At 45.2% G+C, this 13,204-nt stretch overlaps 1 protein-coding gene across 4 annotated transcripts in view; it reads left to right on the top strand.

The window, feature by feature from the left end:
- Positions 1-13,204, top strand: part of DPYD (dihydropyrimidine dehydrogenase) — a 1,322,423-nt gene that overhangs the window by 482,034 nt on the left and 827,185 nt on the right. For all 4 annotated transcript variants that reach the window (XM_056528554.1, XM_056528555.1, XM_056528557.1 and 1 more), the window contains one exon: positions 140-247. In XM_056528554.1, the coding sequence (XP_056384529.1) occupies positions 140-247 (108 nt within the window). The remainder of the gene's footprint in view (positions 1-139; positions 248-13,204) is intronic.

Here is a 13,204-nt window from a genome sequence, read left to right as displayed (position 1 = left end):
TCCCGGTGATACATTTGTCTTCTCTTGTCTGGTTCTTTTCTCTCTTCATTTAAGACCTTATTGATTATTTTCAGCCCCAGGAGATAAGTTTTTCCTGGAATGTTCCTTTAATTTAACCTTTTTATGTCCCTTCTTTCAGGATTGCCTGAGCCCAAAATTGAAGATGTTTTCCGGGATCTTAAAGTGGAGCAAGGATTCTACACGTCTAAAGACTTTTTACCCCTAGTGGCCAAAGCGAGTAAACAAGGTGAGTGCGCGGTGCGGGAGACACCCAGTCATATACACCTCCTGTAAATCTGTAACGTACCTTATTAAAGGGGTTCTCTGTCCCTAGACATTTTATCCCCTATCCAAAAGATAAGAGATAAGATGTCTGATCGCGGGGGGTCCTGCCGCTGGGGACCCCCACAATCTCAGATGCGGCACCCCAAACATCCTGTGCATGGAGCGAACTTCGCTATGTGCCAGATGACTGGCGATGCGGGGTGGAGGCTCGTGACATCATGGTCACGTCCCGCTCTTGATGTCACGGCCACGCACTCTCAATGCACGCCCCCTCCCATAGACTTGCATTGAGGGGGTGTGGCCATGACGTCCCAAGCGGGGCGTGACAGTGACGTCATGAGCCTCCGGCACTGAACCCGATGCTCTAGATGGACACCAGGTGCAGCAGGAAGATTGCGAGGGTCCCCAGCGGTGGGACCCCCGTGATCAGGCATCTAATCCCCTATCCAAAGGATAAGGGAAAAGATGTCTAGGGGCGGAGTATCCCTTTAAGATCGATATAGAGGGCAGGTGATGCCCCTCACAGCAGGATCGGACCTTTAGTGTTCATGAACAGTCTACGTTCTTCTCTAACAATCCATACTCTCATTTTATTGCATCTATTGACTTTTACTGCTTTTATACAGAGTTTTTATGTTTTTAGCTTACAGTACAATGACCTATTGTTGTGTACAGCACTGCATGTCCTATTACAGAGGCGCCCAATGGATCCCCAGGGACTCCTAATAAATGTGTTAAATGGGAACTCTCTGCTCTAACAAGTTGTAAAATCTACAGTATCCACTTACAAATTGTATCTGGAAGAGAGTTGTCCAAAACATGAGTGTGAGAGGACGAGGTAGAGACCTGCATCGGGATTGGGGTCCCACTGGACAGTGAGAAGGTTATTTCCCGATGACTGTCTGGGCATGCTCAGAGCTCTCCAACAGCTAAAGAGACACTGTTGGGAGACCACTGCACTACACTAATAGCATACACTGTGGTGAAACGGCAGTGCATGGGTTAATATTTGTGTGGTAAGCCTGGGGGTTGTAGGGCAGTAGGGGTGTTGTGGTTCTATATGATAAAGGGCGCTGTTAACCCTTGTCACTCGTGACGCCAGAGTGAGGGTTAAAACTCTGTAGTGATGCTGGGCTTATGGCCACCCTTCCCAAGAGCGATAGGTGAGTGTATAATAAATAGATTGTCTGCAGCAGTGCTGAACTCAAAACTTGCAGGAATCTTTACTGAAGATTTTCTGTATATGCAGTAACGGTAACAGTTCAGATAAGAGTCTTTACAAACAGCACAGCAGTGATTGACAGATGCTTAGGACCAGAAAGTTCCTTTTAGATTAGGAGGATTGTATTTGCATAGATCCGCCGAATTTAGGGGATAGATTAGGTCCGGAGATCTTGCGGAGGTAGCAGGGAATTGTAAGAACTATCCGTCACTAGCGCAGGCCTAAGCCGCAAGGCTTTGGGCCTAGTAATTTATCTTGTAAGCTGCGGAGGTTCTACCTCGTCCAGAGTCAGCAACCCAAGAGAGAGACAAGATGGCGCAGGACCCTTATATGGGCAGGGGCTGGCCTTTTTGGATTGGTCCAATCAGCTGTCACTCACCATTACAATGAAGTGTGGGTGATCACATGTCCAAAACCACCAAAGGTCCTTTAGCAAAAATCATAGAGTTCTGCTACCCGGTCATATGACCCGCAGGTCCTGCGACGCCAAAACAGTGAGTAACACCATATACATTTATTTAGATAGATAATATTTACAAATATTAATTGACTAAGGGGTGAATAGGGGTTAAATGAGGAAAGCGAACCCCGACAGTCCTAGGGACTCTAACTTTGGGGACTAATTACCAAGGCACAGTATGAAATGCCGGGACACCACATTTGCATATATTGTTGTATCAGATGAATGATGCTTTGGTCACATTATCCTACCTAGGCCATTAGCTGTGGGAGAAATCTTTAATCCTCCTCTTCTGACCAACCTATTTGGTCAGAATTTGGACCAGGCCAGCAAAGTGTGAACATCTAGTCCTGATTCTGCTAAGAATACCTCAGCCTAGGCCAAAGTGTTATTTATAGGAGGAATCCTGTTGTACAAGTCATTGTTCTGTTCCACTCCATGCTGTGAGGATAAAAGGTTTCATGTCTTCAGCTCCAAGAAGTCAGAATTTAAATTAATCAGAGAAAAATACACTATGAATGGACCAAGGATGGACAAGGGCCCCTCTGCATACACTATGGTGGACCGAGAATGGACAAGAGCCCTTCTGCATACTCGATAAGTGGACAAAGATGGACAAGGGACTTTCTGAATACACTATGGATGGGCACTGGATGGACAAGGATGGACAAAGGCCCCTCTGCATACACTAATCTCATCACTAACCTAAAGTCAGAGCTAGTGCTTGGTGGTTATCAAACTGAGTTAACCTGTTATGTACAAAAGAGCGCACAGCTACGCCCTTGCTTCCTGGTACTGAAGGACCAAGGGCGTACCTGTAAGCCCTTAATCCTTAGGCTGCTTTGAAGAAGGCCCAGGAGCAGCGCTCTCCTCAGAGCAATGAGTGTCGGCTACTATTAGTAGCTTCCTGCGGCTGCCTGGCATTTAACCCTTTAGATGCCGTCATCAATGCTGATCACGGTGTCTAAAGTGGAAGTGGAAAATTATGACAGCTCAGTGGAGCTCACAGAACTCCCTCATTGTGATCACAGGGGTTCTGTGAGCCAAAAGGGTGGAGAAGGGCCCCCTTATCTGCCTCCTGATCACCGATTCAATGATGTAGCCTGGCTTAGATCTTACAGTGTAATGCTATGCATAGGCCCAGCATTATACAGGGATTTGTAAATAGAAGTAATTTACAGATCTGTGTAACTTTCTGGCACCAGTTGATTTAAAAAGAATGTTATCCAGTGAAGTACCCCTTTAAGCACAAGCCCCGGGCCTCTTTTATTAAGGGTTCTAGACACTTGTTATTCCTCATCAGACAAGGGGCGTGACACAGAGAGGAAGGGTCAATGTTTTATCTAAATGGGTGTGGCTTATAAAGAAAGGGGAGTGGCTTAAAACATCACATTAGGGCAACAATTTGTCATTAAAACGGATAAAAGTAAGCCAACCAACAGGTGACATGAAGATAGACTACATTATCCCCAATGGTGTCCAGCGTGAGCCCCGGTGATACATTGGACTCCTCTTGTCCACATTTAGGGCCATATTGAAAAATCTGCCCCAAGAGAGACATTTTTCCTGGAATGTTCCTATAATCGTAACTTGTGAGCTCAGACTTAAAGATGTTTTCCGTGATCTTAAAGTAGAGCAAGGATTCTACATGTCCAAAACTTCTAATGTCTAGTGGTTCAGATCACGGAAAACATTCTACACTTGACCCCAACCTCACCTCCAGTCATATAGACTAAAAGCTTAAAGGGGTTGTGCACTGCCCTGACTTTCAAAGCTCCGGAAGTTAATTACTCCAAACGCTTTGTGCGGGCTTCCATATTCGCGGCCGCCGGGCATGACGTCGCGGCCGCCGGGCGTGACGTCATGCCCGGCCCCTCGTGACCTCTCATCCGCCCCCTCAACGAAAGTCTATGGGAAGGGGGCGCGACCGCTGTCACGCCCCCTTCCCATAGACGTTGGTAGAGGGGGCGGGCGTGACGTCACGAGGGGCTGGGCGTGACGTCACGCCCGGCGGCCGCGAACACAGAAGCCCACACACAGCGTTCGGAGTAATCAAATTCGGGACGCTGTGAGCGGAGCTCCGAATGTCAGGGGAGCGCACAACCCCTTTAAGGTCCTCAGATCCATCATCATCCAAGTGTCATGCCCCGCCCCCTTTGCCCCTTCAGTCGACATCAGTGTTTCCCAACCTCACCTCTAGTCATAAACACTAAAAGCTTGAGGTCTTCAGACCCATCATCATCCAAGTGTCATGCCCCACCCCCTTGGCCCCTTCAGTCGACATCAATTTTTCCCATCCAGGATGCCTCCAGTCATATACACTAAAAGCTTGAGGTCTTCAGACCCATCATCTTCCAAGTGTCATGCCCCGCCTCCTTGGCCCATTCAGTCGACATCAATGTTTCCCACCCAGGATGCCTCCAGTCATATACACTAAAAGCTTGAGGACCTCAGAGCCGCCATCTTCCAAGTGTCATGCCCCGCCCCCTCGGCCACTTCAGTCAACATGAATGTTTCTCAACCAGGATGCCTCCAGTCATATGCACTAAAAGCTTGAGGTCTTCAGATCCATCGTCATCCAAGTGTCATGCCCCGCCCCCTTGGCCCCTTCAGTCGACATCAATATTTCCCAACCAGGATCCCTCCAGTCATATACACTAAAAGCTTTGAGGACCTCAGATCCGTCATTATCCAAGTGTCATGCCCCGCTCCCTTGGCCCCTTCAGTTGACATCAATGTTTCCCACCCAGGATGCTTCCAGTCATATACACTAAAATCTTCCCTCAGAGTCACCATCTTCCAAGTGTCATGCCCCGCCCCCTTGGCCCCTTCAGTCGACATCAATGTTTCCCACCCAGGATGCTTCCAGTCAAATACACTAAAATCTTTAGTTCTTCAGATCCATCATTTTAGATATTACAGCAGTGTTTCCCAACAGCCTTTGGCTGTCCGGGCACGCTGGGAGTTGTGGTTTTGCAACAGCTGGAGGCACCCTGGTTGGCAAACACTATATTACAGGATCCTCAGTACAATTATTAATGGCCCCCGGCGATATCTGCCATGATAAATGATCCTTCGCTGTGTTGCGCCGTCTCTGCGCAGACTATATGTACGATATCTGGCTAAGTATCAGGACTACATCACCGATGGAACGAGGAAATGCAAACATTCTGCCAGTCATGCCTCCGGTAGTCGCGGGGAATGGAGTGACCCAGTCGTCGTGATAATAAAAAGTCCGAGCCAAGATTTCATAGTTAACATTCCCGTTAGCACAGCAGCTTTTCGTAAAGTCCTCGGTTCAAACGGAGCCGAAAGCGTCCCCTCTGGGCGGCAGAAGAGAAGAGTGAAGATCGGCAGAGAAGACGCCGAGGACTCGGCCAAAAGTTCCGCACTCGTCTTTTGTTTTATACTTTTCTTTGTTACCCAATAAAACCCTAATGTCGCCTTTAGATGTTTTGATAGGAGGGAAGGAAATAAATACCTGGCATGTTGTAACATTTCATTATTTAACATATGTGTTTCATTATGTGGTGAATGTGATTTAGCTTCTGCACGCGCCAAAGATAGATTACGCTCCTCGCGGCAGCTAATAATAACCAGGCAGTAAGAGTTGCGCTATATCTTAGAAAGATTAAGCACTGCATCACTTATGATTGCTACATCGCTGGAAGGCTTCATTATGTTTTACTTTCTGCAAAAAGATATATATAAGAAAATTCGACTGACTGACGGATTTCTTACCTTGGATTTTCCGTCTGCTGATTTTTTATTTTTTTTTAATGATCCTTCAAGGAAAGCAGCAAATACCGTCAATGTACATTATTAATTAACGCGTTAACATCAATGGCGTGGGAGCGGATGAATGCGTAAAACAATTCTGGAGCCGTAGATGGAGGTTCACTGAATATATGTATATATATATATATATATATATATATATATATATATATATATATATATATATATATAATCTGCACATAAAGGAGGTGTCTGCTGCTAGAAATGTATCTCAATAGGCTGAAAATAAAAAATAATAAGTATTCACCTGCCCGATCCCCCGCTGCTGCCGTCCTGCTAGTGCTCGGTCCATGCTAGTCAGCAGGGACCGGGCACTAGCAGGACGGCAGCAGCGGGGGATCGGGCAGGTGAATATTTATTATTTTTTATTTTCAGCCTATTGAGATACATTTCAAGCAGCAGACACCTCGTTTATTTGCTTCCTACTATACATGTTGGCCATAGCCAGTAATTGGGTTTTCCAGTGTCTCCTTAAAGGGGTACTTCGGTGGAAAACTTTTATTTTTTATATCAACTGGTGCCAGAAAGTTAAACAGATTTGTAAATAACTTTAAAAAAAAAATTAAAAAAAAGATAAATCTTAATCCTTCCTGTACTTATTGGCTACTGAATACTACAGAGGAAATTCTTTTCTTTTTGGAACACAGAGCTCTTTGCTGAATCACAAGCACGGTGCTCTCTGCTGACCTCTTCTGTCTATTTTAAGAATTGTCCAGAGTAGGAGGAAATCCCCATAGCAAACATATGCTGCTCTGGACAGTTCCTAAAACAGACAGAGATGTCAGCAGAGAGCACTGTGTTCCAAAAAGAAAATAATTTCCTCTATAGTATTCAGCAGCTAATAAGTACAGAAAGGATTAAGATTTTTTAACAGAAGTAATTTACAAATTTGTTTAACTTTCTGGCACCAGTTGATTTAAATAAAATTAAAAAAAAGTTTTCCACCGGAGTACCCCTTTAACCTCTTAAGGACCCAGCCATTTTACACCTTAGGACCCAGCCATTTTTTGAACATCTGACCACTGTCAATTTAAACATTAATAACTCTGATGCTTTTAGTTATCATTCTGATTCCGAGATTGTTTTTTCATGACATATTCTACTTTAACATAGTGGTAAAAAAAATTGTAACTTGCATCCTTTCTTGGTGAAAAATTTGAAAATTTTATGAAAAATTTGAAAATTTTATGAAAAATTTGAAAATTTTATGAAAAATTTGAAAATTTTGCATTTTTCTAACTTTGAAGCTCTCTGCTTGTAAGGAAAATGGATATTCAAAATATTTAATTTTTTTTCACATATACAATATGTCCACTTTATGTTTGCATCATAAAATTGATAAGTTTTTACTTTTGGAAGACACCAGAGGGCTTCAAAGCTCAGCAGCAATTTTCCAATTTTTCACAAAATTTCCAAAATCACTATTTTTCAGGGACCAATTCAGGTTTGAAGTGGATTTGAAGGGTCTTCATCTTAGAAATACCCCATAAATTACCCCATTATAAAAACTGCACCCCCCAAAGTATACAAAATGATATTTGGTCAGCCTTTTAACCCTTTAGGTGTTTCACAGGAATAGCAGGAAAGTGAAGGAGAAAATTCACAATCTTAATTTTTTACACTCGCATGTTCTTGTAAACCCAATTTTTTAATTTATACAAGGGGTAAAAGAAGAAAATGTATACTTATATTTGTAGCCCAATGTGTCTCAAGTAAGCACATACCTCATATGTCTATGTAAAGTGTTCGGCGGGCGCAGTAGAGGACTCAGAACCGAAGGAGTGACAAGGGGATTTTGGAGAGTACGTTTTTCTGAAATGGTTTTTGGGGGGCATGTTGCATTTAGGAAGCCCCTATGGTGCCAGAACAGCAAAAAAAAAACACATGGCATACCATTTTGGAGACAAGATGCCTTGAGGAACGTAACAAGGAATTAAGTGAGCCTTAATACCCCACAGGTGTTTCACGACTTTTGCATATGTAAAAAAATAAAATAAAATTTCACTAAAATGTGTGTTTCCCCCCAAATTTCACATTTTTGCAAGGGTTAATAGCAGAAAATACCCCCCAAAATTTGTAACCCCATCTCTTCTGAGTATGAAAGTACCCCATAAGTTGGCCTGTAGTGCACTACGGGCAAACTACAATGCTCAGAAGAGAAGGAGTCATATTTGGCTTTTTGAGAGCAAATTTTGCTCGGGGGCATGTCCCATTTAGGAAGCCCCTATGGTGCCAGGAGAGCAAAAAAAAACCAAACACATGGCAAACCATTTTGGAAACTAGACCCCTATAGGAACGTAACAAGGAATAAAGTGAGCCTTAATACCCCTCAGGGGTTTCACGACTTTTGCATGCGTAAAAAAAATAAAATAAAAAAAAGTTCACTAAAATGGGTGTTTCCCCCCAAATTTCACATTTTTGCAAGGGTTAATAGCAAAAAATACCCCCCAAAATTTGAAACCCCATCTCTTCTGAGTATGGAGGTACCCCATAAGTTGACCTAAAGTGCACTATGGGCGAACTACAATGCTCAGAAGAGAAGGAGTCATATTTGGCTTTTTGAGAGCAAATTTTGCTCAGGGGGCATGTCGCATTTAGGAAGCCCCTATGGTGCCAGGACAGCAAAATAACCCCCACATGGCATACCATTTTGGAAACTAGACCCCTTGAGGAACATAACAAGGGGTACAGTGAGCATTTACCCCCACTGGTGTCTGTCAGATCTTTGGAACAGTGGTCTGTACAACATTTTTAATTTGCACAGCCCACTGTTCCAAAGATCTGTCAGACACCAGTGGGGTGTAAATTCTCACTGCACCCCTCATTACATTCCATGAGGGGTGTAGTTTCCGAAATGGGGTCACATGTGGGTTTTTGTTTTTTTTGCGTTTGTCAAAACCGCTGTAACAATCAGCCACCCCTGTGCAAATCACCTCAAATGTACATGGCACACTCTCCCTTCTGGGCCTTGTTGTGCGCCCCCAGAGCACTTTATATGGGGTATCTCCGTAGTCGGGAGAAATTGCATTACAAATTTTGGGGGGCTTTTTTCCCTTTTACCTCTTGTCAAAATGAAAAGTATAGGGCAACACCAGCATGTTAGTGTAAACAATTTATTTTTTTACACTAACATGCTGGTGTAGACCCCAACTTCACACTTTCATAAGGGGTGAAAGGAGAAAAAGAAAGAATCAAATTAGACCAAAAGGGGACTAAAGAGGCCAAGAGACACAGCTAATTACCTAACCCCAAGGCCGTAGCCTGGGGTATAATACACCTCTAAATAGTACCCCCTAAAACATAGCTTTTATTGTATATCCAGATAAAATGAAAATTTATTTAATTTTTTTAACCCAGTGAAATCAATGTTAAAACTGAATGTCAGGTAGGTTAGTGTCTGTGAGATCTGAGCAACATTGCTCCACTATAAGGGGTTCTGCAGTAGCCCAATATGCCTACTCTGACATTAACTAAAAACTAGATTGCCGCCTCTACATGTTTCGCCGTCCCCACGGCGTTCTCAAGAGGCAAACCAGTGGCAACAACCACTGTTGTTGTTGCCACTGGTTTGCCTCTTGAGAACGCCGTGGGGACGGCGAAACATGTAGAGGCGGCAATCTAGTTTTTAGTTAATGTCAGAGTAGGCATATTGGGCTACTGCAGAACCCCTTATAGTGGAGCAATGTTGCTCAGATCTCACAGACACTAACCTACCTGACATTCAGTTTTAACATTGATTTCACTGGGTTTAAAAAATTAAATACATTTTAATTTTATCTGGATATACAATAAAAGCTATGTTTTAGGGGGTACTATTTAGAGGTGTATTATACCCCAGGCTACGGCCTTGGGGTTAGTTAAAGGAGAAAAAGCCCCCCAAAATTTGTTAGGCAATTTCTCACGAGTACGGCAATACCCCATATGTGACCCTAAACTGTTGCCTTGAAATACGACAGGGCTCCAAAGTGAGAGCGCCATGTGCATTTGAGGCCTAAATTAGGGATTTGCATAGGGGTGGACATAGGGGTATTCTACGCCAGTGATTCCCAAACAGGGTGCCGCCAGCTGTTGCAAAATTTCCAGCATGCCTGGACAGTCAACGGCTGTCCGACAATACTGGGAGTTGTTGTTTTGCAACAGCTGGAGGCTCCATTTTGGAACAGTGGCTTACCAGATGTTTTTCATTTTTATTGGGGAGGGGGGCTGTGTAGGGGTATGTGTATATGTAGTGCTTTTTATTTTTTGTTTTATTTTGTGCTAGTGTAGCGTAGTGTAGTGTTTTTAGGGTACAGTCACATGGGCGGGGGGTTACAGCGAGTTTCCCGCTGCGAGTTTGAGCTGCCGCGCAAAATTTGCTGCATCGCAAACTTGCAGCCTGCTACTCACTGTAAGCCCCTGCCCATGTGAGTGTACCCTGTACATTCACAGGGGGGGACCTCCAGCTGTTGCAAAACTACAACTCCCAGCATGCACAGTCTATCAGTGCATGCTGGTAGTTATAGTTTTGCAACAGCTGGAGGCACACGGGTTGGGAAGCACTGAGTTAGGAAACAGACAATGTTTCCCAACCAGTGTGCCTCCAGCTGTTGCAAAACCATAACTCCCAAACATTCTCAGGCATGCTGGGAGTAGTAGTTCGGCAACATCTTTAGAGCCAGATGTTGCCGAACTACAACTCCCAGCATGCTTGGAGTTGTAGTTTTGCAACATCTGGAGGACTACAGTTTGCAGACCACTAATACAGTGGTTCCCAATCTGTGCCCTTCCAGATGTTGCAAAACTACAACTCTCAGTATGCCAAAACTGTCCAGGCATGCTGGGAGTTGTAGTTCTGCAACATCTGAATGGCCAGATGTTACAGAACTACAACTCCCAGCATGCCTGGACAGTAAGGGCATGCTGAGGATGTGCAGTTTTGCAACATCTGGAAGGGCACAGTGGTCTCCAAACTGTGGACCTCCAGATGTTGCAAAACTGCAACTCCCAGCATGCCCAGATGCCAAGGGCTGTCTGGGCATGCTGGGAGTTGTAGTTTACAGGGTCCCATTACAGCAATGCATGTCGCTTTACGGCGACGTGCATTGCTGTAAAGGGCCCGACCGCGGCTGAAGATCAACTCACCTGTCACCGCCGCCGCCATCTTCATCGCCGGGATCCAGGTCTTCAGGGACGAGGTAAGTACCGGGGCCGGTCCCCAGCACTCCCCTGTCCCCCGCCGCGTCCTCCGGTCTTCCTCCCGTCCTCTCCGGACTTTCAGGGGCCGGGCAGGACGGGAGGAAGTAACTGCCCCCGAAAAATTAAAAAGAGAATGAACATATTCGGCCATATAGTTGTGAAATATCGCTAATTCGAATATGACCCCTGCCGCTCATCACTATTTATTTAAAACACCAAATGACCCCTTAATGGCTTCACCAGGGTTCAGGGATCAGCTGGAGCGCAGGAGCAGGGCACCGGGGATTGTCAGCAGGGGGGGATGAAGTTGGTTTTTTTTGATGTTTTTCTCAGCCAGTCGGAGCGTTTGGGAAAATGTTTATAGGCCCGGACATCCTATTTATAATTCTACATCAGCAAAGCAGGTCAGACACTGGTACCAATGCCGCTATAGTGAAGTACTTGGAGAACCACACCAGTGGATTGCAGGCTTCCGTAAATCTAGGCCTAACAGCTCGTGTTTAAAACTAGGAGCAAACATTTCACCAAGGAACCAAAACGTAGTCTTGAATTAGCTTTATAACACGATTAGGAGAAGGGTGTTCAGGTGCAGACATGAGGCGGGGGTGGACGAACAAACGGAGGAGCGACAATTGTTTCACGCTATACAGTGCTTCCTCTGGCTCCAACCAGGTTGGAGCCAGAGGAAGCGCTACATATCGTGAAACAATTGTCGCTCCTCCAACCAGGTTGGGGCCAGAGGAAGCGCTACATATCGTGAAACAATTGTCGCTCCTCCTCCAACCAGGTTGGGACCAGAGGAAGTACTACTTAGCGTGAAACAATTGTCGCTCCTCTTCCAACCAGGTTGAGGCCAGAGGAAGCGCTAAATAGCGTGAAACAATTGTTGCTCCCCTCAAATCAGGTTGGGGCCAGAGGAAGCGCTACATATCGTGAAACAATTGTCGCTCCTCCAACCAGGTTGGGGCCAGAGGAAGCACTACATATCGTGAAACAATTGTCGCTCCTCCTCCAACCAGGTTGGGACCAGAGGAAGTACTACATAGCGTGAAACAGTTGTCGCTCCTCTTCCAACCAGGTTGAGGCCAGAGGAAGCGCTAAATAGCGTGAAACAATTGTTGCTCCCCCTCGAACCAGGTTGGGGCCAGAGTAAGTGCTACATAGCGTGAAATAATTGTCACTCCTCTTCCAACCAGATTGAGGCCAGAGGAAGCGCTACATAGAGTGAAACAATTGTCACTCCTCTTCCAACCAGGTTGAGGCCAGAGGAAGCGCTAAATAGCGTGAAACAATTGTTGCTCCCCCTCGAACCAGGTTGGGGCCAGAGGAAGCGCTACATATCGTGAAACAATTGTCGCTCCTCCAACCAGGTTGGGGCCAGAGGAAGCACTACATATCGTGAAACAATTGTCGCTCCTCCTCCAACCAGGTTGGGACCAGAGGAAGTACTACATAGCGTGAAACAGTTGTCGCTCCTCTTCCAACCAGGTTGAGGCCAGAGGAAGCGCTAAATAGCATGAAACAATTGTTGCTCCCCCTCGAACCAGGTTGGGGCCAGAGTAAGTGCTACATAGCGTGAAATAATTGTCACTCCTCTTCCAACCAGATTGAGGCCAGAGGAAGCGCTACATAGAGTGAAACAATTGTCACTCCTCTCCCAACCAGGTTGGAGCCAGAGGAAGCGCTACATAGCATGAAACAATTGTTGCTCCTCCGTTTGTTCGTCCACCCCCGCCTCATGTCTGCACCTGAACACCCTGCTCCTTATTGTGTTATGTGATGTCCATCAGGGAGTAAAGCTACTTCACGACTAGGTTTTGGGGTGAGTGACATAATGTCAAGAAGGTCCTAGGCCAGAAGAGGGTCAGAAATGGAATAATTTTTAAGTAAATCATGTATAACACAGAAGGAAGTCAGAAATAGAAAATAAATGAAGGTAAATGATATGTAAATGATAGTAGAGGATAGCCCTCTATGCCACAGTGCAGGATCGGTCTATACCAGCAGATACTGCTCTGAAGAAGTCCCGTTGAGAAGTTTTTTGTCCCAATATGCCCGGGCTACCAGCATCCAAAACAACAACTGGACTCCCCTGCCACCTCTCCCCCGGTTTAGAAATGAGAAATTCCCACCAAGAAAAATAACGTTGCGGAGCAGTTTATACCAATAGTGATTGGAACCGTAAAGTCTGAAACAACATCCGGACTAATAACCAATCACCGACCCCTTAGTGCGTCACGGTCGTCGTCTTTCATATATTGCAG

The sequence above is a fragment of the Hyla sarda genome, chromosome 6 (assembly GCF_029499605.1).
Source record: "Hyla sarda isolate aHylSar1 chromosome 6, aHylSar1.hap1, whole genome shotgun sequence".
In the NCBI taxonomy this organism is placed as follows: domain Eukaryota; kingdom Metazoa; phylum Chordata; class Amphibia; order Anura; family Hylidae; genus Hyla; species Hyla sarda.
The sequence above is the reverse complement of the archived record's forward strand: the minus strand, read 5'-3'. Positions and strand labels throughout refer to the sequence as shown.